Here is a 26,186-nt window from a genome sequence, read left to right on the forward strand (position 1 = left end):
TCTCTCCCTATCTCCCTCTCTCTATCTCCCTCTCTCTCCCTCTCTCTCTATCTCCCTCTCTCTTTTTCTCCCTCTTTCTCCCTCTCTATCCCCCCCCCCCCCCCACACACACACACACACACAATATTTGGTGCAGCAGCTGCTCTCTGACTGATCACCACACGGTGGCAGCACCAGCGAAGATATTTTTGCACATTAAGGGGCATGTCTATGCATTTTATGGCATTTATTTATCAGTAGAGTTTATACCACATAAGGAATCCTGGAGCGGACATTCTGGACGGGGTGTTTTTTTTTTTATGGCATAAAATCATTCCATCGAATACATTTATTGGCTGGAAAACTTGGTGCCAGCAGTTTAACGAAGCTTGTGTCTAAAAATATAAATCCGATCTGAGTGAGTTATAGAGCATGAATGATCTCTAAAGGCCCATAACCCACCCCAACACACACACACACACACATACACATACACATTAACAAACACACACACACAGCCTTTTCAATTTTCAATTCCATTTGACTCTGACAAATTCCAATGGTTGCAGAATTGATTCGCTCACTGGAGCCGATTCAATGAATCGATTCTGGCCCATTTCTGGAATAACTAGTCCTGATGTTAGTGTGAATTATAATTAGTGATTTAAACATCACTGTGTCAAACTCCAAATTAATCAACAATAAAGCGTAATGTCCATTTAAAGATCTAAGATGCATCATTTTCAGACTTTCAGCACTGACTCCATTTTTTTTTTTTTTTACTTCCGAAGGTTGATTCATGTTTGGAATCGGAGACTCGACTCTTTACGGAATCGACTCCCAGTCCTACCCCTTGTTCGGTCAGGTGACGCTGTGTGCAGTCTCGCTGATATACACGCTAACATTAAGAGCACGGATAAAACATTATCAGTCGGTTTCTGACAGTTCTAACTCTCAGTGAATATCCGAATCGTCTGAAAGATCTCTGTTAAAATGTGGGATTGTCGGCTTTTCCTGTTATTGATGGTCTCGAGCTCGGCTCTCGCACTGGAGGTAAGAACGCGATACAATTAAGGTCGTGTTGTTGTAAATGGGTGGCGCACTATGTGTATTACTATGTATATATACAGACATAATAGTCTTAATGGTTCAGATACCATGTTTAAACACGATCACATAGACACGATCACAAGAACAGAATTAGGACTGTTGCTTAGTAACATTTCAACACCGGTGGTCTTTGATCTGTATCTAAATGTATCCTTTATGTCATCATTAAAGCAGTGCGGCGATTAAAATCCAGATTACTACAAAATAAAAGTGCCTTAAGTGATCAATTATATATCAATTAAATATATAGATATAATACAACTATATATACATACATATATGAGACTTTTAAACAAATTCAGTAGTTGTTCATCTGTAAGAAGCTGACATGCCAATAAAACTGGATTTCTTTGGATTATTTCTTCCACACGGGGCTTTAATTATTACATCGAATCTGGACTTGGAGCATGTTGAGGAATTAACCCAGCAATTTAAAGATCGAATATTTCATTTAAAAAAAGGATAACGAAGAATCCGCACTTTACTCAGGATGATGTTTTTTTTTTTATTTTATTTTATTAAACAGAATAAACACGAATACATAGCAATCTGTAATGATTTCCGAGTTTGTTTTTTTTCCCTTAAGAAACTGCCTTTATTTGAGGATTGCTGGTGTTTCCGGCTGCTGTTTGAACAATTGCGCAGTAGATTCATGTAGAAATATCAACGCTGTTCATGTGTGAGGAGCGAAAATTTGCGGTTTGTTTTGGTCTGTGAGGGAATTCAAAAGCACGTCCCTTCTTGTCATGTACTAGTATGTTGTAAATCAGGCCAATTTCCTGAGGAACATGTTCTCCACACAGCCATACAGTGGACTGGAACAGTTAGATGTAACACACAGGAGAAAAGATGGCGGCGTTTAACAAACTGCAGTAGCTGTGCCTTTTCAATTCAGTCAGACTCCGAGAAAGAGAACAATAGTGTTTAAGGTGTAAGGTCTTCGAGACAAAGCCTCATTCTTGTCTCTAACCAGCTACAGACAGTTACATGATATTAGCACTATTACATTTACACAAGCCCAAGACTCAAGATGCTGTCATGTCTTTATCATCTCAGAAATGTCTACTGTATGATCCCTTACATTCACCTGGCTGTATTATACACACTAAATTATACACACACACCATTAATATATCCAGATGCCTTCAGGGCGAAGCAAACAACAGGCATATATTTTACGTCATATCGACCGTGTACACGATAAACCAGAGAAATAATCACAGATGTATTAAAACGTACAGCACGACCTTGAAAAGAAATATATGTATGTGTGTTTTTTATATCGATAGGCACCTTGTCGTTCTTTTGGCCGAGCACAGAATGTACTAATTAAATTGTGCTTGTAATCAAGGAGCAAGCTTGAGGTGTCAGGATATAGGCAATAGGACCAATGTGTAAGTATATAAGATATAGACTATGTTTGCATAATTCATCCATAATGCCACCAGTTGGGAAATATCCCAATATCATCAGGCCGTTAAAAGGACAACGCTGTAGTCAATATCCATAAGGAATAAAGTGAGAGTTGCGTTGAAGGTCCGCAAGATAGATTAAGGCCCTTGATTGATCGTGTACTTAAAACCCCTTGGTCATAAAATCATTCTTAGAGCAAGCCTTTACCTTCCTATGTGTACGTTTCTCGTCAGATACGCCATCATCCTTACCTTTTTTTTAATACGGCCTGAGGATACTTAATTATGTATTTTAATTATGAAGTGTTTATTATTGTAAACGAAGAAAGATGTTCATACTTCTTGCTAGAATCAGACTGCAGGTCTATTCTGCTGATGTATCATGTTTATTATTGTAATATAAATCTTTAAAAAAAAAAAAAAAGTCACTATTTTTGGTCTTAGTGATTGTTATTGAGTTCAATTCCTCGTCATAGAAAATTCTGTATGCCGTTAATTACGTATTTTTGTTGCTGATCGTTAGAATGCTTCATAGAGAAATGGTCAGTCCTGAGTTGGCTTTTGATAACAAATCGTAGCTTTGTTCTGTCTGATCTGCCTCCCCTTCATGTGTTTTCTTTTCAATTATCCTTGTGTTGTACTGCTGTTCATCCGCTTTATTCAGTGCTGTAGCTCTGAAAAGGTCACATTACCTACAGTGGAATGGAAAGCATTCAGAACTGGTCACTGAAAAAGCTTCGTGTTGAATAGGCAGCTTTGTTTGGCTAAAACACGACTTGTCAGCAGGTGAGGGATGTTGTGTCTGGAGGCAGGAGCATAGCCGTGGCCTTCTGAATAATGGCTATGACCAGCTGGCCAGGATTCGTCCACATCCGGTCTGCTCTATTGCACCAACAATCATTTTGCTTATATATTGTGTTATTCAGTGTTAATCTTATTATCCTGTACACCTTTTCTTACGTTGGTCCCACATTTGGGAGGAAACCTTTATGGTATCTTTATTGCTTTCCCTAAATATAAGCTCATTGTCCACTCGTCATGTACATGTCTGTTCCTTGAGGTCATGATGTTTTTGTCCTCATTCTTGTTTTTCTCTTATCTTAGCCTTGGGCTTTATCCATATAGTCTAGAGTGTGTCCTTTGTATATACACAACAGTATAAAAGCCTTCTTTTGTTAAGGCTATGGAACACCCAGGTTGACTTTTATTCATGCGATAAAAGCATCTTTTCAGTTATCATACGCATTCAGGGATATTTATAACTCGGTCAGTTCTGTTCACTAAATGAAATGTTTGTTTGTTTTATTCGGTTGAATATTATTAGTCAACTAGCCGTTTGTTAGTCTGTTCGTCAACCCATTGTTGGGGTTGAGACGTTACAAGACGTAACAGCATTAAGTTTTTTTTCTTCGATATGCTGCTAATGTGTTATTAGGCACATGCATGCATACATTTTAGCACAAACATGTAAAATTTGTGTGTCATCTGTGCGTAACTGATCTGTATCAGTGCTAGATATGGAGCTGGGTACAGGTGTGGCTCTTAATTCGATGCCCTGGAGAAAAACCCAGGAGCCTCCAGCGGTCTGTTTCTTTGGGTAGATGATGACGAGATCCAAGGATAATGCAGATCCTCCAGTGGTCCGGCTGCCTTGGCAACGGTGCTGCAACTAAGTGCAATCAACTGTGCAGCCATATTGTGACAGATGTTTTTTCTTTGGGTTAGATGACCTTTGACTTTCACCGTCAGCTGCGAGCAGGAAGTGTGATTAGTGCAAAGCTCCAAAGCACCCAGGGGGCCTTATTGCGCATGGAATAACCTTGGCACCGTGACCTGATTACAGGTAGCAGCATTACAGGTTGTGCCTCATTGGATATCAGAGTTTATATTAAATTATTGCTTTATAAGAAATCTCTTGTATTCCTTTCTTCTTTTACACGGCTTTAACGGACGCTAAGGAAAGAGGTGACTTATTGTCTTGTGCTCTGTTCAGAGCTTTATAGGTTATTGCACATCTCTGAGTGTAGGCTGGCTTTCTGAACATACAGACGAGAGACACACAAACACACAACCTACATATTTATGCTGTTTTGAGTCTGTGTCTTAAATAGTCCTGGTTGTGTACAGGCTCCTCCTCGCTGCTCTGCATTGCCTGGTTGTTGTAGCACCCAGGCCATCCCTCAGTGCCCACCTCTATAATTAGTGCTCCCTCGGGTAGCAGTGATGGAGGTGGAGTGCTGTGTGATATTCACGCACCTTTTCATGTTCATGCTGCTGTTTTTTTTTTCCACTCATCGCCTGATACATTAACCACAAGTGTAGTATTTCCATTGTTTGGTAAGGATTACAGCAAGCATATCTATCACCTGGGGAATATGATAACACGAGGTGTCATTCTGGACTGTTATGTACAAAATTCATACATATATAATCTAAAATATACACATTTGTATGTTGTTGTTTTTTCCTTTCTGAATAGAGCTTTTTCCTCAGAGCACGAGCGTATAAGTGTGCCTAATTTTAGAGTGAGCACTTGTGAAAGGGTGGGGCGAAGGCCACTTGCTACCCATGCAAAACTATTCCTGCTTCTCTTTCCTGTTTTGTGCCTACGGAAGTTCCTCTGTTTGTTCGACCCACCAGTGGTGCAAAGAAAAAGGTGTTATTCCCCTTTTCCACCGAGGCAGTATGAGTGCTGGTTCGGAGCCAGAGCCTAATTTAGAACCAGTTCTTTCTTTTTTGACAGCCAAAGCACCGGCTCTGAACCAGGAAAAGTGGTTTTATGTCTGTACTTTTGAGAGTCACAAACAGCTGGAACCAAATTCCTTGTGTGTGTCAACACACTTGGTGAATAAACCTGATTCTGATTCTGATTAAGTAGCACTGAAACATTGCTGGTCTAGACGTAAGAACCGCTTACGTCAGGGGCTGGGGGCGGGGCTACTGTGACCAACAAGACAAAAGAGAACGTCGCCAGTGGAACCAACTTTGATCCAGCACCCGGTTCTTTCTGGTGGAAAGGGGGCATTATTAGTCATTCTCTGCTTTTGTGCATGAGTGTGTTATGTGCTGGGATTAGCCTAGTAAGAGGTGTCCGATCTAATGTTGCGTTCTGCTTAACTCGGAAGTGGGAACACAGAATTACATAAATAACATTTTGATGTTCAGCAATTTCACTCTACAAAAATTTGGACATGTTCATGACAAACATTCGCATTAAGTTAGCCAGCTGACTTTAGTGATCATGAGCTCACGATGTATTTAAATCTGTTAGTTAGCGTTACAGATTTAACCAACTTGTACGTCTGTGTGGATCGATGCACACCGATGAGTCGTAGCATTAAAAACACAACCAGGTGAAGTGAAGAGCGGTGATTTTCTCATTACAGTGGCACCTGTCAAGGAGTGGAACAAATGTATTGGGAAAAGTAAACGGTCGGTGGTTGATGTTGATGTGTTGGAAACAGGAATTTGTGATGGCTGGACGACTGGACCAGAAGATCTCCAAAACAACAGGTTCTGTTTAGGGTGTACTCGTTATTCAGTGGTTAAAGGACAACTATTCAACCCATGACACTGACATGCAAACCAATAAACCTCTTCATGTCAACAGTGACTCTTTCAGCAGGATAATGTCCCCTGAAATACTGCAAAAATCTATTTAACTGAGTAAAGTGTTGCTTGTACAGCGTTGGAATGAAAGTGTAGCAAGTTCCTGTGGTTCAGCCGAGCTAATCTGAGGATTTATTGTCACTGTTTTTCACTACGCTACAAAAGTTCAGTTCCTTCTCTGTTTCTCGTGCAGTGTTGAAAGTTGAAAAGGAAGCTAGTGTGTTATGCCAGAGGTCCAGTTTAAAAGCATACTATACAAAGTCCCCCACCATCCTCCTTTTCTGTACTACAACATTAAATAGCTTGACTTATGTTTCACCACAGTGACCGTGGAGGTCAGACAGCGGGCACTGGAGCGTTTCTGGGAACTCGCCACTGTTACTGTCTCACAGCTCTCCTTGCAGAATTTAGGATCCATTTTCTCTTCTCTGTCCTAGACTCGTGAGAAACGGACATGGAGTTGTTCATAGTTTGCTTGTATTTGTTTGGAATCTTTAGTTCATTATGTCCTTAGCTCAAATGAATGCACTTTTGCCGGGGAGCTAATTTTGTTGTAGTGGCTGGAGCTGCTACAATCTGAACAGAGATTCAAATAAGGCCAGATTCAGACAAAATCTAACCGTAGTTTCTGCAACCCGGTGCAAATATAGCGCTTTTCCTTCCTGTATTGCAGTATAGCTTTAAAGACACTGCATTATGTGTGTGTGTGTCTGTGTGTGTGTCTGTGTGTGTGTGTCTGTCTGTGTGTGTGTGTCTGTCTGTGTGTGTGTCTGTCTGTGTGTGTGTCTGTCTGTCTGTCTGTCTGTCTGTGTGTCTGTCTGTGTGTGTGTCTGTGTGTGTCTGTGTGTGTCTGTGTGTGTCTGTGTGTCTGTCTGTCTGTCTGTGTGTCTGTCTGTGTGTCTGTCTGTCTGTGTGTCTGTCTGTCTGTGTGTGTCTGTGTGTGTGTCTGTCTGTCTGTGTGTCTGTCTGTGTGTCTGTGTGTGTGTCTGTGTGTGTGTGTGTGTCTTTCGTGTGTGTGTGTGTGTGTGTGTGTGTGTGTGTGTGTGTGTTTTCTTAGTTTGGGTTGAATTCCTCCTCCTTATTTTGAACCTTGTTAAACATTCTCTCATTGTCTACACCCACTGTTACAAGACCATATATTATACCTCGAATGTCTATTTTCACCAAGCTGTATAACTGTGTACAGAACAGAGAGATTATTCTCCAGCACACCAGAGCAGAGCGGCGTTAAGTCTTCAGTTCTGTTTTTGAGTTATAAAAAAATATCATCACGAATGTTGGGATTTTTACCGACAAGGAAAGAAGAAATCATAGCAGGTAGAAGCCTGGAACAAATCTCCTGGCTACTATTTGGTTACACAAGTTAAATGCAGTGGTGTTTTTGTTTGTTTGCCTGAGACAGATTCAAGGCTAGTGGAAATACCCCAGATTTTAGTATTTATACAGTGACAATGCAAGGCTGACTTGGACAACCACTACAACAAAAATAGCCCTCAGTACCCCCTCTTCCAAATGGCCCTGTGAGGGGCGGGACAATGGATTGATTGTGCAGCACTGACATGCCATTTAGTTGGGGGTTGGTGAGGCAACAGGCAGCGTATGTGGCAGCCCACAGCTTTCCAGTCTTTGTCCCATCAGTTCACATGGTGTGTGTCGGTGGGCTGTGAAGAGGAGAGCGGAATGTTGGCAGGTGGGGCAAAAAGGAAACGAGAGACTGATCACCCTGTAATCACTGCACTGCACAACCACCCCGGGGATCCGGTCATGGCAACCGGCAGCGGATATTATTTAGTGCACACACATATGCACAAAGAAGGCTTATCCGAACTGCGAGTGTGTTTTTATTATCTTCCCCAAACAGACCTATCCCTTTGTCTGTGTTTTTTTCCCCCTGTACTCATATAAAACCCAAATATCTGAAGTGTTCTTTGAGGAAAAAGTGTCCTTTTAAAGATTCGTTTTGCTACTCGCAAGCATTTCCCCTTTCATCAGCTTGGAAGTGGGAAGTCGGCCACGGATTTTTTGCGCCTCGTCAGCTTTTAACCTACTCAGACAACCTGTTTTCTTAATAGCACCATCACACAGCCACTGCTCGTGTCCTTTTCCTCTCGCAGTGTCCTTTTCCTCTCGCAGTGTCCTTTTCCTCTCGCAGTGTCCTTTTCCTCTCGCAGTGTCCAGTCTTCCATTGTCTCTGATTCATTCTTAAAAAACCCACCAGTTCTCACGTTCACAGTTAAACATGGCCGTAGCCTTTAAAGCTGTAGCAGGGGATTACACATGCAGGCTTTAGCATGCAAATGTGGTAAAAACGTGTGAGTACAGCAGATGGTGGGGAAATTCGTCATGTTGGTGGATGAGGAAGTGTCTTTCTCCCCAACAGTCACCAGTGTGGAAGACGGTGGTCTGTAGAATTCTCTGTAGATGTTGTGATTAATTAACGACGTGGCCGATCGTTTTAATCGGTTAAAATACTCCACGTAAATTCGGTAAAGAAATGAAACTAGATTTGTTGTATGTGTTATTAATTAGCAAAGACAACTAAAGGCTGACTTGTACTTCCTCCTAAAATAAGAGAAAGGACGTGCATTTGTGTCAGAGAGCAGCAGTTTGGAAATGTCGCAGTCTGAAACCGAGGCGCAAAACTCCACTGTAGTAGGTCGTTAGAGACACACAAACGAATAGCAGACGCAAACTCTTGGGAGGTCTGACCACATGTCTCGTGTCCCTCTAACCAACCAGAGAGTGTTGACCATTGGACATGTTTTAGAAGAAGCCTTTGGGTCAGTCAGAGATGGTTGAGAGCACAAGATGCTCAAGGGCTCAACAGTGGCAGCTTGGTGGTACTGAGGCTTGAACCCCGACCCTCCAGTCAACAAGCCACGACCTTATCTGTTTGAGCCAGCACTGCTTTTCCTGCCTTAGCTGCATTTCCAGTAGTGTCGTAAAATCGAATAAAGGACCTTTCTGGTGGTGAGGAGTGGAGACAGAATGCTACATGAAGAGCTGAACTCCATGCGATCCCTCCATGCGATCCTCTCCATGCGATACAACACTTGTCTGACTGTATATTTGTAATCACACCATCTAGTGTCACCCATATGAGGATGGGTTCCCCTTTGAGTCTGGTTCCTCTCAAGGAATCTAAGGGAGTTTACCAATTACCAATCTAAGGGAGTTTTTCCTTGCCACTGCTGCTGCCTGAGTCACCTCAGACTTGCTCATTGGGGATAAATAAATATACATACATACATACACACTGTGATCTATATATATATTTTGAATTTTTATTATATTCATTCTTTATATTACTCCTTATGTTTATCTTCTGTTCTATGTTTATGTTCTGTAAAGCTGCTTTGAGACAATGTCCGTTGTAAAAAGCGCTAAACAAATAAACTTGATTTGAATTGAATTGAATTGAAAGAGAGCTGTGGTGCAGCCAGTCTTCCTGTTCATTATCAAGGTGTGTTCAGTGGGGTTGAGCCATGCGGTATCATCATCATGGAGCTTTGCTTTGTGCACAGGGACATTGTCATGCCGGAACAGGATCTGGGCCTCTTGGTTCCAGTGAAGGGAAACTGTAAAGCTACAGCACAAAACGTCATTCCAGACTATAGATATATGTGCATCCAACTTTGCCACAACAGTTTTTTGGAAGAACCACGTACAGTATGGATGCGATGGTCAGGTGTCTGCAGGCTTTTGACCATCGTATATATCGTATATTTAACAGGTTAATGTATCAGTATGTTGATTTGAACTACAACAAATACTTTCTGAGACTTTCGGAGACTTTCTGTTCCTCTGAGTAGGTAATCGAAGTTGATGAAGGTGTTTGATTGTAGGTCGTTGGCATACACATGGAGTGCTTGGAAGGTAGGACCAGCATGTGTTAGTGGTTAAAACTAGCAATGAATTCACAAAACTTGAAACTCTAATGTGTATTAATGAGAACAGAACGTGTTTGCACCGACTCATTAAACAAAGTACCTTGTGTCGGTGTTCATTTATTCACGTCTCTTTTAATGGAGTCATGATTCCACTTCATTTTTACACTTTGGGGACATTTTATTCCCGCACGGCACATTTACAGTCTATTAGTTCCCTCAAATCACAGTTACTGATCAAAAACCCAATACCTTTTAACCTCTATCAAAGATAAATGAACAAACCTTTGACTTTTATCCATTTAACTGATAAAATGATCAGTGTTTGTATCAGAGTCCTGTGCTATCAGAGTCCTCAATCAGTGCAGAGGCAGGCTTGGGCTTGTAGTCTTTATCTGATTGCCCCGAGAGCTTTGGCCACCAAGAGCATCCTGTTTGGCTCCACACTGACGCACACCGGAGGGACCAGAGGAATTAGCAGCAAAGAAAGCAGATGGTTGAGACTAAATCTTCGAGACAGGAAGCAGTGGTTACTCTCATTCTGTCCGGTTCAGCACACTCGTTTGTTGATGGACACAAATCTAAGTGACCAGACATACCTTTACTGTAATTTGTACTTTAAATACTGCGAATATAACTTGGTGTAGCTAGAATGAACCATTTTGAGGCGCAGGACAGAAATATACAGAACCATCGTGAGGAAAAAACAAATGACTTCATGACCGTTATAATGTGTGGCTTGGACTTGATTTAGTACTTTATGTTAAGGCAGAATGTAAGTATGGGTATGTTTTTGAATCAGTCATTCATTCATTCATTCTCTACCGCTTATACGAACTACCTCGGGTCACGGGGAGCCTGTGCCTACAGTATCTCAGGCGTCATCAGGCATCAAGGCAGGATACACCCTGGACGGAGTACCAACCCATCACACGGCACACACACACACACACACTCTCATTCACTCACACAGTCACACACTACAGACAATTTTCCAGAGATGCCAATCAACCTACCATGCATGTCGTTGGACCGGGGGAGGAAACCGGAGTACCCGGAGGAAACCCCCGAGGCACGGGGAGAACATGCAAACTCCACACACACAAGGTGGAATCGAACCCCCAACCCTGGAGGTGTGAGGTGAACGTGCTAACCACTAAGCCACCGTGCCCACCCATTTTTGAATCATAACCTAGCATTTTGTTTTACAATTAAGGTTTAATTCTTTACCTTTGAGTTTTATCTTATCAAAGACTAGGAAATGCTTAGCGTTAGCAACAACATCCAGGCTTCAAATGATGCATTTTAACAGATACACAAACGGGTGAAAGCTAATAAAGCAAATCGAATGAATGTGGAATATAAATGTTAGTTTCAATTAATTAAGTGAAGTGACATACGGCTAAGTACGGTGACCCATAGTCAGAATTCGTTCTCTACATTTAACCCATCCAAAGTGCACACACACAGCAGTGAACACACACACACACAGAAGTGAACACACACCCGGAGCAGTGGGCAGCCATTTTTATGCTGCGGCGCCCGGGGAGCAGTTGGAGGGGTTCGGTGCCTTGCGCAAGGGCACCTCAGTAGTGGCCGGCCCGAGACTCGAACCTACAACCTAGGACATATCATAACAAGGTTACTAGAGAATCTCGAGCATGGAATAAAAGTCATTTAACACGGCATCATACGAACACGTTCTAAGACACGTCAGGTCGTAGCATCGAACATCACGCGCATTCAGAAATCTGCCAGTAAATCGTTCATAATTTGACCTTGTTTGGAGAGCTAAAAAGACTAAAACAAGAAACGAAGTTAGAATAAATGAAATGTTAAGTCAAACCGTCCCTCAAATTAAAATTAAAAATCATATACAGATTAAAGCCGTACCATGAAACAAAACCTGGTATATTATCTTTTCAGAGTTTTTTTTGGAACGCCGCTTAAACACTGAACCCTAGTTGACACTGAATAACAGTCGACCGTATTTGAGACAGTTCGGCGTTTTCAGCACAAAGTTGAACATGAATCATTTCCACTTCACTGTAGGATCCTTGAGTCACTTCAGTGAAGCTTAAAATATAAAGTTACTTTCCTCACGTACAGCTTCTCTGTGCAAAGTGCAAGGTATCGACTCGCACTGTTCCTGAACCTTTACCAAGTGTAATTAGTTATAGATTAGCACGAAAAGGTGCTTGTAGTGTTTCTTTGCGTGCGAGTTATTGACTGGAGCTGGTCTATAGTGGCACCATCTATAGTGGAGGTTTGGCTCCTGATACGTTGGTTTGATGTACTGGAATTGTATACGAGTGTGTGTGCAAGAGTGTGTGCAAGAGTGTGTGCGTGAGCTCTGTAGTCTTAGATGACCTTGAAGGACTTTAGCTTCCAAATCCTTGTGTGTCTGTGTGTGTGTGTGTGTGTGTGTGTGTGTGTGTGTGTGTGTGTGTGTGTGTGTGTGTGTGTGTGTGTGTGTTAGTCACATGGTCCTCAAAGTCCGCTCTTCTTCCTAACGTAGACTTTGAACAAAAGGACTGTTGTTCTCTTGCCAGCACATTCAGTCTTCTAAAATGATTAAGTAGCACAAAACATTACCTTCCTCCCCTCTTTCCATCTTCACCTTCCCTCACGGTGTTGTTCCTTCTACAGCACAATGCCGTCTTTGAGCAGCATTCTTTCTTTTCTCTTTGGCCACATTCACGTTGACAATGACCTTCTCTCACAGGAGTTGCACACTCGGGCTAAATGGAAATACTAGACCCAGTAGGTTTGGAACCGGTGTTTGCACTGTTAAATACTTGATTCTTGGGCTGTTTTACAGAAAGCTGTGTGTCTGTAGTCTGTTCTGCCCAACGCTGGTACAGGAGTTAATCCTATCGAGGCAGGCTTTTCCTTCCTTTCTTAATGACATCATTGTTTCTTCTAATCCGTCTATAGTCTGTACAGAGACCCGGGCAGCCTCTGTAGTGCTGGTGGGTCTGCAGTGGAACGCACTCTAATGAAATTCTAAAGATACGGTACACCGTCTTGTGTTGTACATGTCGATATCGTAGCATCTCCTCTTGGCGCCATGGTTTAATCGGCGTCGTCCTTTCCGGTCTTCCTGGCTCTTTGTTTACATACATTACCAGAATTAAACAAATCCACAAGGAAAATGCCTTTTCCTAGAGAAGTGTGTGTGTTGTGGAAACGGTGGGTTTGAACATGCTTATGTAATACTCTTTAACATTAAAAAATACAGCAGAAAAGGCAGAGTGAAATCCCCGATCAACCAAGCATGAAGAGCGGAAAGCTGGTGCAGAGCCGATATTGGAAATGTATTTCTCCTGTGTCTTGTGAACATTATGTGTATCGCTGAATTTAATCCCAGCAAACGCCTCTGAATTGCTCACTACAGTAAAATGCTTCAAAAATACTGCTAGATGTGTCTGTTTTTTTTTTTCTCGCCAGCTTTATGTGGACTCCAACACCTAATTTCAAGGTCTAAATAGCCTCAGACTGGGCATTAAAGGCAGGGTCTCTGATTTTTGAAAGCCAATGTTGACATTTGAAATCACCAAAACAAACACGCCCCTAACCCAAATGGGTCCCACCCCTGTATTGATAGCTCCGCCCACACATACATACGTAACCCAGGCAACTAATGGAAAGAAATGTGTCTTTATCATAGCTGAAGGGAAGAACAATACGATTGCAGATAAACAAACAAGCAAAAATGACACACAAGCATAATCATGTAAAGGACAAAGGCATATATTAGTTCTGTGTAACAAAACAAAACCAACGTTACTCACCTATCGAGAAGGAAAAAAGCGTCTCGGCGTCTTAAGTAAAGTTGGTCACATATTCACAGATTGGAGTTTCCCGAGTCAATAACTCCTGAGCTAAACGCTGTTACTACACAAAACACGGTTGTAGCTGCGTCTCTACATTACTACGATAGAAAAGAGGTGTTATTTGTGTAGTAACAGCGTTTAGCTCAGGAGTTATTGACTCGGGAAACTCCAATCTGTGAATATGTGACCAACTTCCTGCTCCTTCAGTTCTCTCCAGCGCTGGAAAGCTGATCCTATATTAACACGTCCTACTTCTTGCCTTATCGTAAGCCTTTCTTCACTTTCTTTCTTTGTTTTTATCCTCCATGTCAATGTTAAAACCACTTTCTGCTAATGTCACACATGCACACTGAACACTCTCTCCGCCCATATTGACAAGCCCCGCCCCTTTCTGCTCATTGGCTACATGTTCGTTTTGTTTTTGTTTAGTTTGTCGTCCCGACTCAGTTTTCTGAAGCATTTCTTAAACAACGGAGACCCCACCTTTTAAGTACACATGCACAAGCCTAGATTAAAAGCAGAGTCATTGGTTGTAGTTGTATGTAGCTTCTTGTTGTATGTAGGTTCTTTGGATCAGCTCTTCAGAGTACTCGAGCACCATCCTCCATTTGTGTCGAGTGGATATCGTGAATTATGAATATTGTGGCTCGCTTTTCATACCTGTGCTCCGTTTAATCGGCACGTGGAATTGCACAGAATCAGAACATAAACGTTTATCTCAGGTGGAAACAACCTCCAAAGAGAGGACATTTCAGCCCTGTATTTACAGAGCTGTGTTTGTTGCCAGAGGTTTATACATTTCATGACTCCTGCAAACAAAACCCAATGTACTGTATTGTAGATCTGGGTCAGCGAACACAAACGAGGACCGTCTTATGTTCTGAGTGTGTCGTGTTCATTCCTTCCAGATGATTAAGGAAGGAAAGGGGAACATTCTGTCACTGTGCGTGATTGTGTTGATAAGCTGGGTGGGTAGAGTGCAGTGAGCGTGAGTAAACATGATCATCCGGCGCGTCCCAGTTTTCCTCACCGACCGTTACGCAATTCGGATTATCAGCTAGACGGCCTTGCTCTGAGTAACGCAGGACACTCCTTCAAATTTCCTTTCCACTCACCCGTGAATCATTTGTGTGGAAATGTAACGGCAACAGACTGTATATGGAATAGTCCATATGTCCAGTAGTCCATAGCAACATACTGTAACTGCACAAATAAAAGCGCAAACCTTTTTCCAAAATCAACAGCTGCTTTCTAAATGCAAGTCTGAATGTTCTAATGTTTAAAAATAAATAAATGTTTTCAGGTGCCATCAGAAGAAGGACCGGGCTTACTGGCCGAGCCACAAGTAGCCATGTTTTGTGAGAAGCTCAACATGCACATGAACATCCAGAGTGGCAAGTGGGAGCCGGATCCTTCAGGCACCAAGAGCTGCGTCAACACCAAAGAGGGCATCCTTCAGTACTGCCAAGAGGTACGAGACAAAGCATACAGACACACATTATCCTCTCAGGGAGTTTTTCCTTGCCACCGTCGCCTTCGGCTTGCTCAATAGTGATAGATGTTAGATATATATGTATATATATCTATCACTATATATATATATTATAGTATTTTAAATTCATTTTAAACTTTAAAGGCATGTATTTAGTTATTATTTTTGTATATTTTTATTTTTTCTGTTTCAATACTTTTTCTGTTTTAATTGAATTGAATCGATATTTGACAGAGAAATAAACCCTAGATAAAGGATTGTATAAAGGGACTCGTCCACTTGACTTCAAAGCTGTAGAAATGACCTTGTGTCCCATGTCCACAGACATCTAAGGGTTCTTCTCCGTTGGTTTTCTCATTAGGGATATATATTTAGTCTATATATTTTATTTTTATATTCCTGTAAAGCTGCATTGAGACAACATTCATAGTTAAAATCGTTATACAACATTGTGGAAATGGGTGGAGACGCAAAAGCCTAAGGAAAGAAAAGGATATAAAGATGGGTGTGGATACGGTTCAGTACTGGGTGACACCTTGGTAAATACCAGATGAGTCAGAAATGTTGGATTAAAGGAAACTAAATATTCAGAGCCTGCGGTATAAACGAGTAGGATGTTATGTAAAGGCCGACGTTATCGAACACGTTAGACAGAGTAGAGCATTTGAATTAGTGTCGTAATACCGGAGGTTTACTCTGTGAAATGCTCTGCAGAATGTGTGCAACGCTTTATTTTGCTCCCTCAGGTGTACCCAGATCTGCAGATCACAAACGTGGTGGAAGCCAATCAGCCTGTCAGCATCCAGAACTGGTGCAAGAAGGGTCGGAAGCAGTGCCGCAGTCATGTGCACGTCGTGGTGCCTTACCGCTGCCTCGGTGTGTGTCATTATTATTTAATATATTTATACACATTTAAATAGTTTTGTTCGTCTGATTCTGTAATTATTTTTATTACGAGTACGTTTGGTATCAAAATGCAAGCTGTTGCACTGCCGTTAAATCAAAAGTCTTGTGTCCGGGAGAGACGTCCACCGGCACGCCGTCAACAGATGGTGAACGTCTGCTTATTTATCGCCTGCGCCCATGTTTGAGTTTATTGTACCTCTTTGTGTTTCCATGTGCAGTGGGTGAATTTGTGAGCGACGCTTTGTTGGTTCCTGATAAGTGCAAGTTCCTGCACCAGGAGCGGATGGACATGTGCGAGAGTCACCTGCACTGGCACACGGTGGCCAAAGAGGTGAGCAGACAGACAGACAGGATCCAGTACAACCCACACACTGAGCTTAGCACCTCATGTGTACAGAAGGTCTGGAAGTCGTCTAGTTTAAAAGGCAGCATTTTATAAAAGAAAACTAATAGAAATAAAAACAAGGTAAGTTGCTAATACTGTAGCGGAGCAGTGTTCTGTGTAACAACTACATTTTAAAAAGAAATCAGACTTTTTTTTTTAAATCACTTGGCAATAAAAGACCCTGCGCTCTCCGTGCCAAAGCCTGGGTTTGACTCCCAGGCAGGAAACACACCCAGTTGCCCAGTGCATCTTATGCCTGGATAAAGTTAGAGGGTTGTGGCTTGAAAACAGTCAAAGATGGTAAAAAGTTGGGTTTGGGCCAAATTTGGGTTTTACTGTATATAACATTTTTTGACACTTTTAGAAGCCAGAAATATATTTATCCAGTGTGTGTGTGTTTGTGTAAAGAGGAGGAAGAGGTGTGTGTTTGGGGGTGGGGATAGGGGTGGTTGTGGTGTGTGTGTGTGTGTGTGTGTGTGTGTAAAGAGGAGGAAGAGGTGTGTGTTTGTGGGTGGGGATGGGGGTGGTTGTGGTGTGTGTGTAAAGAGGAGGAAGAGGTGTGTGTTTGTGGGTGGGGGTGGGGGTGGTTGTGGTGTTTGTGTGTGTAAAGAGGAGGCAGAGGTGTGTGTTTGTGGGTGGGGGTGTGTTTGTGTTTGTGTGTGTAAAGAGGAGGAAGAGGTGTGTGTGTGGGGGTGGGGGTGGTTGTGGTGTGTTTGTGTGTGTAAAGAGGAGGAAGAGGTGGGGGTGGTGTATAAAGAGGAGTAATAGATGTGTGTGTGCATAAAGAGGATGCTGCAAGAGGTGTGTGTGTGTGTTTGTGTGTGTGTTTGTGCTTTTTATATCTTGCCTTGGCAGAATCCCTGCAGACATCATATTGTGTAACAAACACAGTGTTAAAACAGTTGGTCTGTCTCTGAATGCTAATTCTAATACATGAGAATAAAAGTGTTTGTTACTCAGCGTGATCTCAGTCATCAGTGTCATAGTCTGACGCATGCTAAAGAGAATCCGTATTTCAGTTCGATTTTCTTTCATTCATTCATCTTTGCTGACCCTGTCCCACCAACACACAGCACAATATGGCCGAATTCGCTCCAGACCAGAGGGACGACCATCACGATACCTAAATGTGTGTGGGGTTTCGCTGCCTCACTTATTAATCTGTCAACAGACAAAAATTCAGCTTCTCGTTTGCTATATCAGCACTGACACAGATTAGAGCTCGCTGACACGTGTCTCTTGTTCTAAACGGATTTCCAGTGAATAACGTTATCGAGCAACTCAAATAAAGAATATCAGCCAATTACACTTATTAGATCAGTGCCACAGATAATCAGCTATCATTCTCATAACCTGGGTGGAGAAAATCCAAGCTTATTGCTGTCACAGCCCTTAGTGAGCGTTCCAACCAATTCCAATTGTCTCTAAGCGAATTAAACTGTATTGAATCCGTCACATCCGATATTCTCCGTCATTTTTCATCCTCTCTCCAGTCTTGCGGCGATCACAGCATGAACCTCCACGATTACGGGATGCTGTTACCGTGTGCCATCGACCGTTTCCGCGGCGTGGAGTTTGTGTGCTGCCCGGTGGAGACGGAGCGGGAGAAGGATGACGCAGAAGCAGAGGAGGACGATTCAGACGTCTGGTGGGGAGGAGCTGAGACGGACTATTCTGATAACAGGTGCTGCCAAATGCTCAAGCCACCCACACACACACACACACACACACACACACACACACACACACAAACGCACACACACAGAGTGTTATTGCAGCTCAATAAAGTTTTAAAAAGGATTTCTCAGTATGGACAGGCAAAATGTTCCTTCAGTAGACCAGTTCATTATTTCTTGTCCTTTCTGAGACATTCTGATTGTATGGAGTTTTGTCAATAGCCCTTTTGCTTCCACAGTGATTAAACACCCATCGACACACAAACCTCTTACTTCTGTGACATTTTGGATATCCGTGTTCACGCATCCGTTACAAATATAAATCACATCATCAGATTTACTCACGTAGGACCGCTGATCCGTTTATTTCATATATTTCTGCAACCCAGCGTTGGCACTGAGACACTTTGTCATCTCTGCGGTATCATATTAAACGAACACGTGTGTATTTACTGTTTGTTTGATACCTGTAGCATGACTCGGGAGGCGGAGCCAGCTGAGCAGGCAGGGGCGGAGCCTGCAGTGGCAGAGGATGATGAGTTCATTGAAGATGAAGAGGAGGCTATAGATAATGACCAGGACGGCGACGGAGAAGTGGAGATGGAAGAAGACGAGGAAGAGGAGGAGGATGAAGATGATGAGATAATCGACCAAAGCAGCAACAACAACGAGCAGACGACTAGCGTCGCCATGACTACCACTACAACCACCACAACTGAATCAGTGGAAGAAGTTGTCCGAGGTAAAAAGTGTCTGTGTCTGTGAGTGTGTCTGTCTGTGAGTGTGTCTGTCTGTGAGTGTGTCTGTCTGTGAGTGTGTCTGTCTGTGAGTGTGTCTGTCTGTGAGTGTGTCTGTCTGTGAGTGTGTGAGTGTGTGAGTGTGTGTGTGAGTGTGTGTGTGAGTGTGTGTGTGAGTGTGTGTGTGAGTGTGTGTGTGTCTGTGTGTGTCTGTGTGTGTCTGTGTGTGTCTGTGTGTGTCTGTGTGAGTCTGTGTGTGTCTGTGAGTCTGTGTGTGTCTGTGAGTCTGTGTGTGTCTGTGAGTCTGTGTGTGTCTGTGAGTCTGTGTGTTGTGAACACATCTACATATATTTATGGAAACAGATGAGAATTTAACGAAGGTGATAAATCCTTTGATAGTCACTGGTTGTGTGTGTGTGTGTGTGTGTGTGTGTGTGCTCTCTCAGAAGTGTGTTGGGCGAACGCAGAGACTGGGCCGTGCAGGGCCATGTTGCCCCGCTGGTATTTTGTGAAGGAAGAAGGTCGATGTGCTCCCTTCATCTATGGGGGCTGCGGAGGAAACCGCAATAACTTTGTGTCGGAGGAATACTGCCTGTCTGTCTGCGGTGGTGTGTGTAAGTCACGAGTGTGTACGGACACACAAACTCTCTCTGTATCCGCACTGTCCGCCGTTCTAATCTTCCTCACGCTGCTTGCTCGCTTACTTCTGCTGACTCTGTGTGTCTTCTTTATGATATTTGCTGTTGGTGTGGAGATTGAATTGCTCCTTACACACACACACACACACTCACACACTGAGTCGGCATCCACGCACCGTATGTCACCCGCCTTGTCCTTCTTGCTTTCTCACACTGGCGCAGTAGCGGCGTCCCACGGCGTGTGCACGAGGGATCTGAGATGACACACTAGCTCTTCGATCACGGTATATTTCACACTCATTCTCTCACAGCTTGTGTAATCGATGACAAAGATGCTTGCCGCGTTCTCTGTCTAATACGGGCTTAAGCGCTCTCGTGTGTGTGTGTGTATGTGTGTGTGTGTGTGTATTTGCATGTTTGGCTTTTGATCAGTTACTCATCACCCATCTGAGCTTTAAAATCATAGAAGCTGTTATTTAGAATAAAAGTGAGCCTTTAACTATTCCTTTTACACCATAGGGTTTAGTCTAATGTTTCTACTGGGATCAGTGCTGTAGCGACGATTCAGGATTTTTCTGATTAAAAACATTTGTAATGCCTAATAGAGTTTATTTAGACACAAAGAACAACCCTTTAGCCACTCAAGCTGAACGTACAAATTTTCACAAATTTAATTTCATAATATCTTGGTTATCTTGGTACCATTGTCTGCTTCGAGACTCCTAATATGGCTGTGACTTAATGATCTTACATTTTATACGATTTTACACCTCTCTGGAACTACATATGTAGTTCGGAGACATACTATAGGGATAAACACCGCTGTTCCAGAAGATATTTTTCTTAGCTGTTATGATGATGATGACGACTATGTTGGTGGTGATGAAGAGCACGTCTAACACACTGATCCAAAATCTCCTGCAAGAGTCCAGAATTTGGCTCATACTTCTTTTTATGTCTTTATTTATTTATTTATCCTCGTTGGTGAGCTCTGGTCCCTGCGGTTGGGGGCGGAGTCATTCTGGAGGAGGCCACTCCCATCGTGAGAGAAATGTTATAAACTCAATCGTTTTTTAGTAATGTAATGGAAAATCCAGTGAAAAATATATATATATATATATATATATATATATATATATATATATATATATATATATATATATATATATATATATATATATATATACATGCGCATGGCACAGAAGTACTTAGTGGGTTATGTATTATCATACATATGTAGTACACTTTAAGTGGAACTGAGCACTTTATTAGGAACACTACACTAATATCGGGATGATCTCCGCTTTTCACCTTAAAACTCTCACTTCTTCATTGGAATGGATTCAGTAAAATATAAGAAACATTACTTTGAGTCTCCGATCTGTGTTGTTCTGACCGAATCGTTCAGTTCCTGCAGATTTTTCACGTGCACTTTTATGCTACGTCCACATCCCAGACGTGTTCAGATCCGGTGACTGGGAAGAATCTGTGCTCACTCCAGCATCAGCTTTCTGAAGAACCCGACATGGTCTTCTGCTGCTGTAGCTCATCTGCCTCAAGTTACAGCATGTCTGAGGTGCTTTTCTGTGCACCACAGTGGTACAGAGCGCAGAGCTTTCTGTCAGCTCGAATCCGTCTTGCTTTTTCTCCCCCTTGACTTCGCTCATCGACATCTGAAGAAATGCTGCCAGCTGGATGTTTTGTATGTGTTGTGTGTAAAACTGCCAGGAGATCAGCTGAGAAAAAACTCAAACCAGCCCTTCTAGCACCATCAACCATACAACAGTCAAAATCACTGAGATCGCACTTTTATTCCGTTCCATGACGGTTGATCATTAGCCAAAGCTGCTGGTTGTATCGGCATGATATTATTCACCGCGGTGCAGCAACACGATTGGCGGATTTGATCATTTTGAATGTCTAGGTGTGCAGGTGTTCCTAAAGAAAGTGCTCAGTGAGTGTAGATCTTTTTAAACATGGAACGTCACGTGTGTTCCTGCGGAAACCGTAATCCAGCTCGCTTTTGTGCTCATGGACGCCGTGTCCGTTTTCCGACGTGTTCCATTCGATTTTATTTGTATATCGCTTTTACTGATGGACACAGTCTAAAAGCAGCTTAGAGCGATAGAACAATGACACCGTTATATGACAAGTTATACACAATGACAAGTTATAATTATCCCTAATGAGCATGACTGAGGCAGCAGTGATGAGGGAAAACATCCTGAGATGATATAAGAAACCCTGAGAGGAACCAGGCTCAGAAGGGAACGTCATCCTCATTTGGAGAGTGAGATTATTCAAAAAAAAAAAAAAGTGAGGCTGAAAAATCCATGATTGGCTTCTCAATCCTATATTTAGGACAGAATAAATTAAAGCGAGAAACTATATAGTTTCTCATCCAGTTGAGTGTAAACACTTTGCTTATTGCTTCTGTGAAATGATTGAGCTACCGTTTGATTTGAAGTTTTACGTCCCTGTCGTGTTGGGTAAAAGGTTACTGCTTTCTGCTCACAGTGAACCGCTTGATCCTTTGTCTCGGTTGGGATTTTTCAGCATATAATAAGATGTAATAAAGTATAAACATGTACTGTGTACAAGTTATTACACATTTAAATGAACCATCAGGCTACATGCAGGATTTCAGCGTAACGGCAAACCGTTGCACCGATCCGTCGAGCGCCAGCGACTTCTTGCATTTGCTTTTTCGCTTTTCAAATCAGTGGAGTTCTCATCATTACTCGGGCTGTTTTCAGACTAACGTTCCTGTTTCCTCTTTGTAACCCGTCCCTTTCGATGTCTAATACGATTACGGCTGGACATGTGATGTCTTGAAGCTCTCTGCTTAAAGCATTCTTAGCTGGCTAATCACCTTATTGTTCATTTCTTTAAATTTGGTCCTCTTCTTCTCCCTCTTTCTGTCTATCTGTAGTGCCAACCACTTCTCCAAGCTCCCCAGACGCAGTAGATCGCTACCTGGAGACGCCAGCAGACGAGAACGAGCACTCCCACTTTCAGAAGGCCAAGGAGAGCCTAGAGGCCAAACATCGTGAGAGGATGTCTCAGGTGAGAAGAAGACAACAGTGATCTTTATGCTCCTGACTTCAATTCCATTTGATTTGATTCCAGATCATTTAATATGTTCAGGTCTAAAGTGTTTACTGCTGAGAAGAAGCTTTATTACCGAGTGCTAGCCCGCAGCAAAGATGCCCAGATCCCAGATTTATGATTAACGCATTGCGAATGGATTTGTAAGTCCAGACGTGTGTCAGCGAGCTTGGCGTGTGTATGAAATAAATATAAATCTCTCTTCTGGCTTTATATGCAATTTGTATTTACATGTGAAAACATGCTATAAATTCTTTCCCATTCTCTTATTTATCAACTGTGTGCAAAAACTCATACTTTAGGGCAAAAAAGGAAGAGAGATGGAGAGAGAGAGAGAGAGAGAGAGAGAGAGAGAGAGATAAGTGAAGATAGTGAGAATGAAACAGAGGAAGATGGAGGTGGAGAAGTGGGCTGAAAGACACAGACACACACACACAGACACACACACACAGACACACACACACAGACACACACACACACACACACAGAGACACACAGACACACACACAGACCGACACACAGACAGACACACAGACCGACACACAGACACACACACAGACACACACAGACACACACAGACACACACACACACACAGACACACAGACACACACACACAGACAGACAGACACACACACAGACAGACACACACACAGACAGACAGACACACACACAGACAGACACACACACACACACAGACAGACAGACACACACACACAGACAGACAGACACACACACACAGACAGACACACACACACACACACACACAGACAGACACACACACACAAACACACACACGGACAGACACACACACACACGGACAGACACACACACGGACAGACACACACACACACACACACACAGACAGACACACACACACACACGGACAAACACACACGGACAGACACAGACACACACACACACACACACAGACAGACACACACGGACAGACACACACACGGACAGACACACACACGGACAGACACACGGACAGACACACACACACAGACACACACACCGACAGGGAGGTCAGGATTGTTTTTCAAATAATAGGAAAGTGGAGGCTTGCTTTTGGATGTTGAGCCTTGCGTCTAAACCGAGGTTGTCTTTAACATGTTCCTGAAGAAGTGTCGGATTTTATATAGTGAGAAATTATAGAACATTTAAATGAACTGAATTATGGAATCAATCCACACAGGGCCAAGATCACACAAGGTCAAATTTAGCTTCCTAATGTCTGCTTTGAGACTCCTAATATAACTAAAAAGAGATCTTACTTTTGATACAAAATATTTTTTTGTATTAAATAAACAACCAACAAAATATGCACCGTGTCAGTGTGATGTTAGATAAACAGATTTTTTTCTGTGTCTAACTCGAATGTAATTTTATTCTTCCTATAGTGCACTGTGTAGGTATTTCAGTGCCTTTATATTCCACCCTACAGACAGGTGACAAATTAAAGGGAAATTCAGGGTGTAGAAGGTTTTGTGCCATCAGAACAACCCCAAGTGCTACACTAAATAATACAGAAAATATACAGATAAATAACAAGGCTGACTTGACCTCTTGAAGGTGTCCAGGTCCTTGGTATCGAGTTCTCCTTCATCTCAATCAGAAATGATGTTATTAGTACGTACTAAGGAAGTCTTGTTGATGTTGATGTATAAGATGGGGTAGAACGGCACGGTGACGCCGCCTCACCGCTCCAGGGCCCGTCTGTGTGGACGTGTTTGTTCTTCACACATCCTAAAGAATGTCTGTGGGTGGAGTAGTGACTCGGGGGGTGAACGAGTGTGCAGAGACGTGGGGGAGTCGGGAGAAGTGCTGTGTCACATGCCCCTTTAAGTCCTCTTTTCCGTACAGCAGTTTGTATACGCTGTAGCGGAAACAATGCAAAACGTATACAGACATTAACACTGACTTTTTTCGTGTAGGTGATGAGGGAGTGGGAGGAGGCTGAGCGTCAGTCTAAGAGTCTGCCACGTGCCGACAAGAAGGCAGTCATCCAGGTGAGTTCCACCCATCTGGTCTGAGGCTTTATCAGATGGAATTTTCCACTAAAGGCAGCCAGGACTTTTGTGTGTGTGTGTGTAAAGGAAAGGTTGCCTCCTCTGGTGTATGGTTACAACTGGGATCAGATCCTTTTTTTTTTTTCTTCCTCTCTTTCCTCCCACTTTTCTCTTCTCTTCTCCTCTCCTTGTCCTGCTCCTGTATGCTTCCTGCTCCTCTCACTTCTTCCTAAGCAGCACTTCCAGGAGAAGGTGGAGGCTTTAGAGAAGGAGGCAGCCAGTGAGAGGCAACAGCTTGTGGAAACTCATATGGCTCGTGTGGAGGCTCTTCTCAACGACCGCCGACGCCTTGCACTCGAGAGTTTTCTGAGTGCCCTGCAGGCAGATGAGCCACGGGTACACACACACACACACACACACACACACACACACAGCATGTTTGAATATGTCTCACATTTCACCTTGGCAACACTTTGCATGTGCTCCTTGGTCCGTGGTGTGCCTAAGGACTAAACAAATGTGAGCTAAATAATTCACAAACCAACAGATTACATGCACCAAATTAAATCCACACACTTTCACCTACTTCCAGCTCCCAGTAATAACCCTCTCACCATCTGTGCCCTCCATATGACACTGTTCTTTTCTCCCTCCATCCATTTACTGTCTTTCTGCTCCACTGCTTTCCTGACACCCCTCTTCCTTTACATTCATTTGTTCCCTCTCCTCCTCTTCCTCCTCCTCCCTTCAGCCTTGCTCTGAAACCAATTTTCTTTTTTTCATTTTCTGGCCTGTTGTAGTTCAATTTTGACACCGAAGCATCGAGCGGAGCTAAATTCGATTAATCTCGACCCGGTATTCAGATAGTGATGATTGCACACACAGCCTGCTGAGACGGAACAGAGTTACTGTTCAAGGAACGGTACAAGCAAACATTCATGAAGAAGTGTTTTAATCTGAGTGATCAATACTGCATGTGCTGGGATTATAATAAAACCCAGTTGGAACAAAACAGGACATCAGTGAAGTGCAGCCTCTGCGTGTGGGACGATAAACGTTTCTGTGCACAAGTCCAGGCTTATCTCTTGTAAGTCCCCCTGAACGTTAAAAATAAAACCTCTCTTAGATTAGTTTAGATTCATTTTCCTGCTCTGAATTTGTTAATAAATCACTAAGTTGGGGCAGCGGGAGCTGAAATAGTTTAGGCTTTAGGTTGTTAATCGGAAGGTTGCTTCTGTCGGGCCCCTGAGCAAGGCCCTTAACCCTCTCTGCTCCAGGGACACTGTATTATGGCTGACCTTGTGCTCTGACCCCAGCTTCTTAAGCAGGGATATGTGAAGAAAAGTATTTCACTGTGCTGTAAAGTGTATGTGACAATATAAAGGCTTCGTCTACTCCTTC

The 26,186-nt window shown here is 42.8% G+C and overlaps 1 protein-coding gene across 1 annotated transcript in view; it reads left to right on the top strand.

Moving 5' to 3' along the window:
- Positions 1-843: 843 nt before the first annotated feature.
- appa (amyloid beta (A4) precursor protein a) overlaps positions 844-26,186 on the top strand; it is a 34,129-nt gene continuing 8,786 nt past the window's right edge. The window contains exons 1-10 of the mRNA XM_060860907.1: positions 844-1,032; positions 15,137-15,304; positions 16,072-16,201; positions 16,450-16,562; positions 18,110-18,300; positions 18,766-19,034; positions 19,476-19,643; positions 22,600-22,733; positions 24,711-24,785; positions 25,023-25,181. Of these exons, the coding sequence (XP_060716890.1) occupies positions 973-1,032; positions 15,137-15,304; positions 16,072-16,201; positions 16,450-16,562; positions 18,110-18,300; positions 18,766-19,034; positions 19,476-19,643; positions 22,600-22,733; positions 24,711-24,785; positions 25,023-25,181 (1,467 nt within the window). The 5' untranslated portion in view covers positions 844-972. The remainder of the gene's footprint in view (positions 1,033-15,136; positions 15,305-16,071; positions 16,202-16,449; positions 16,563-18,109; positions 18,301-18,765; positions 19,035-19,475; positions 19,644-22,599; positions 22,734-24,710; positions 24,786-25,022; positions 25,182-26,186) is intronic.

Source organism: Tachysurus vachellii, chromosome 24, assembly GCF_030014155.1.
Source record: "Tachysurus vachellii isolate PV-2020 chromosome 24, HZAU_Pvac_v1, whole genome shotgun sequence".
NCBI lineage: Eukaryota > Metazoa > Chordata > Actinopteri > Siluriformes > Bagridae > Tachysurus > Tachysurus vachellii.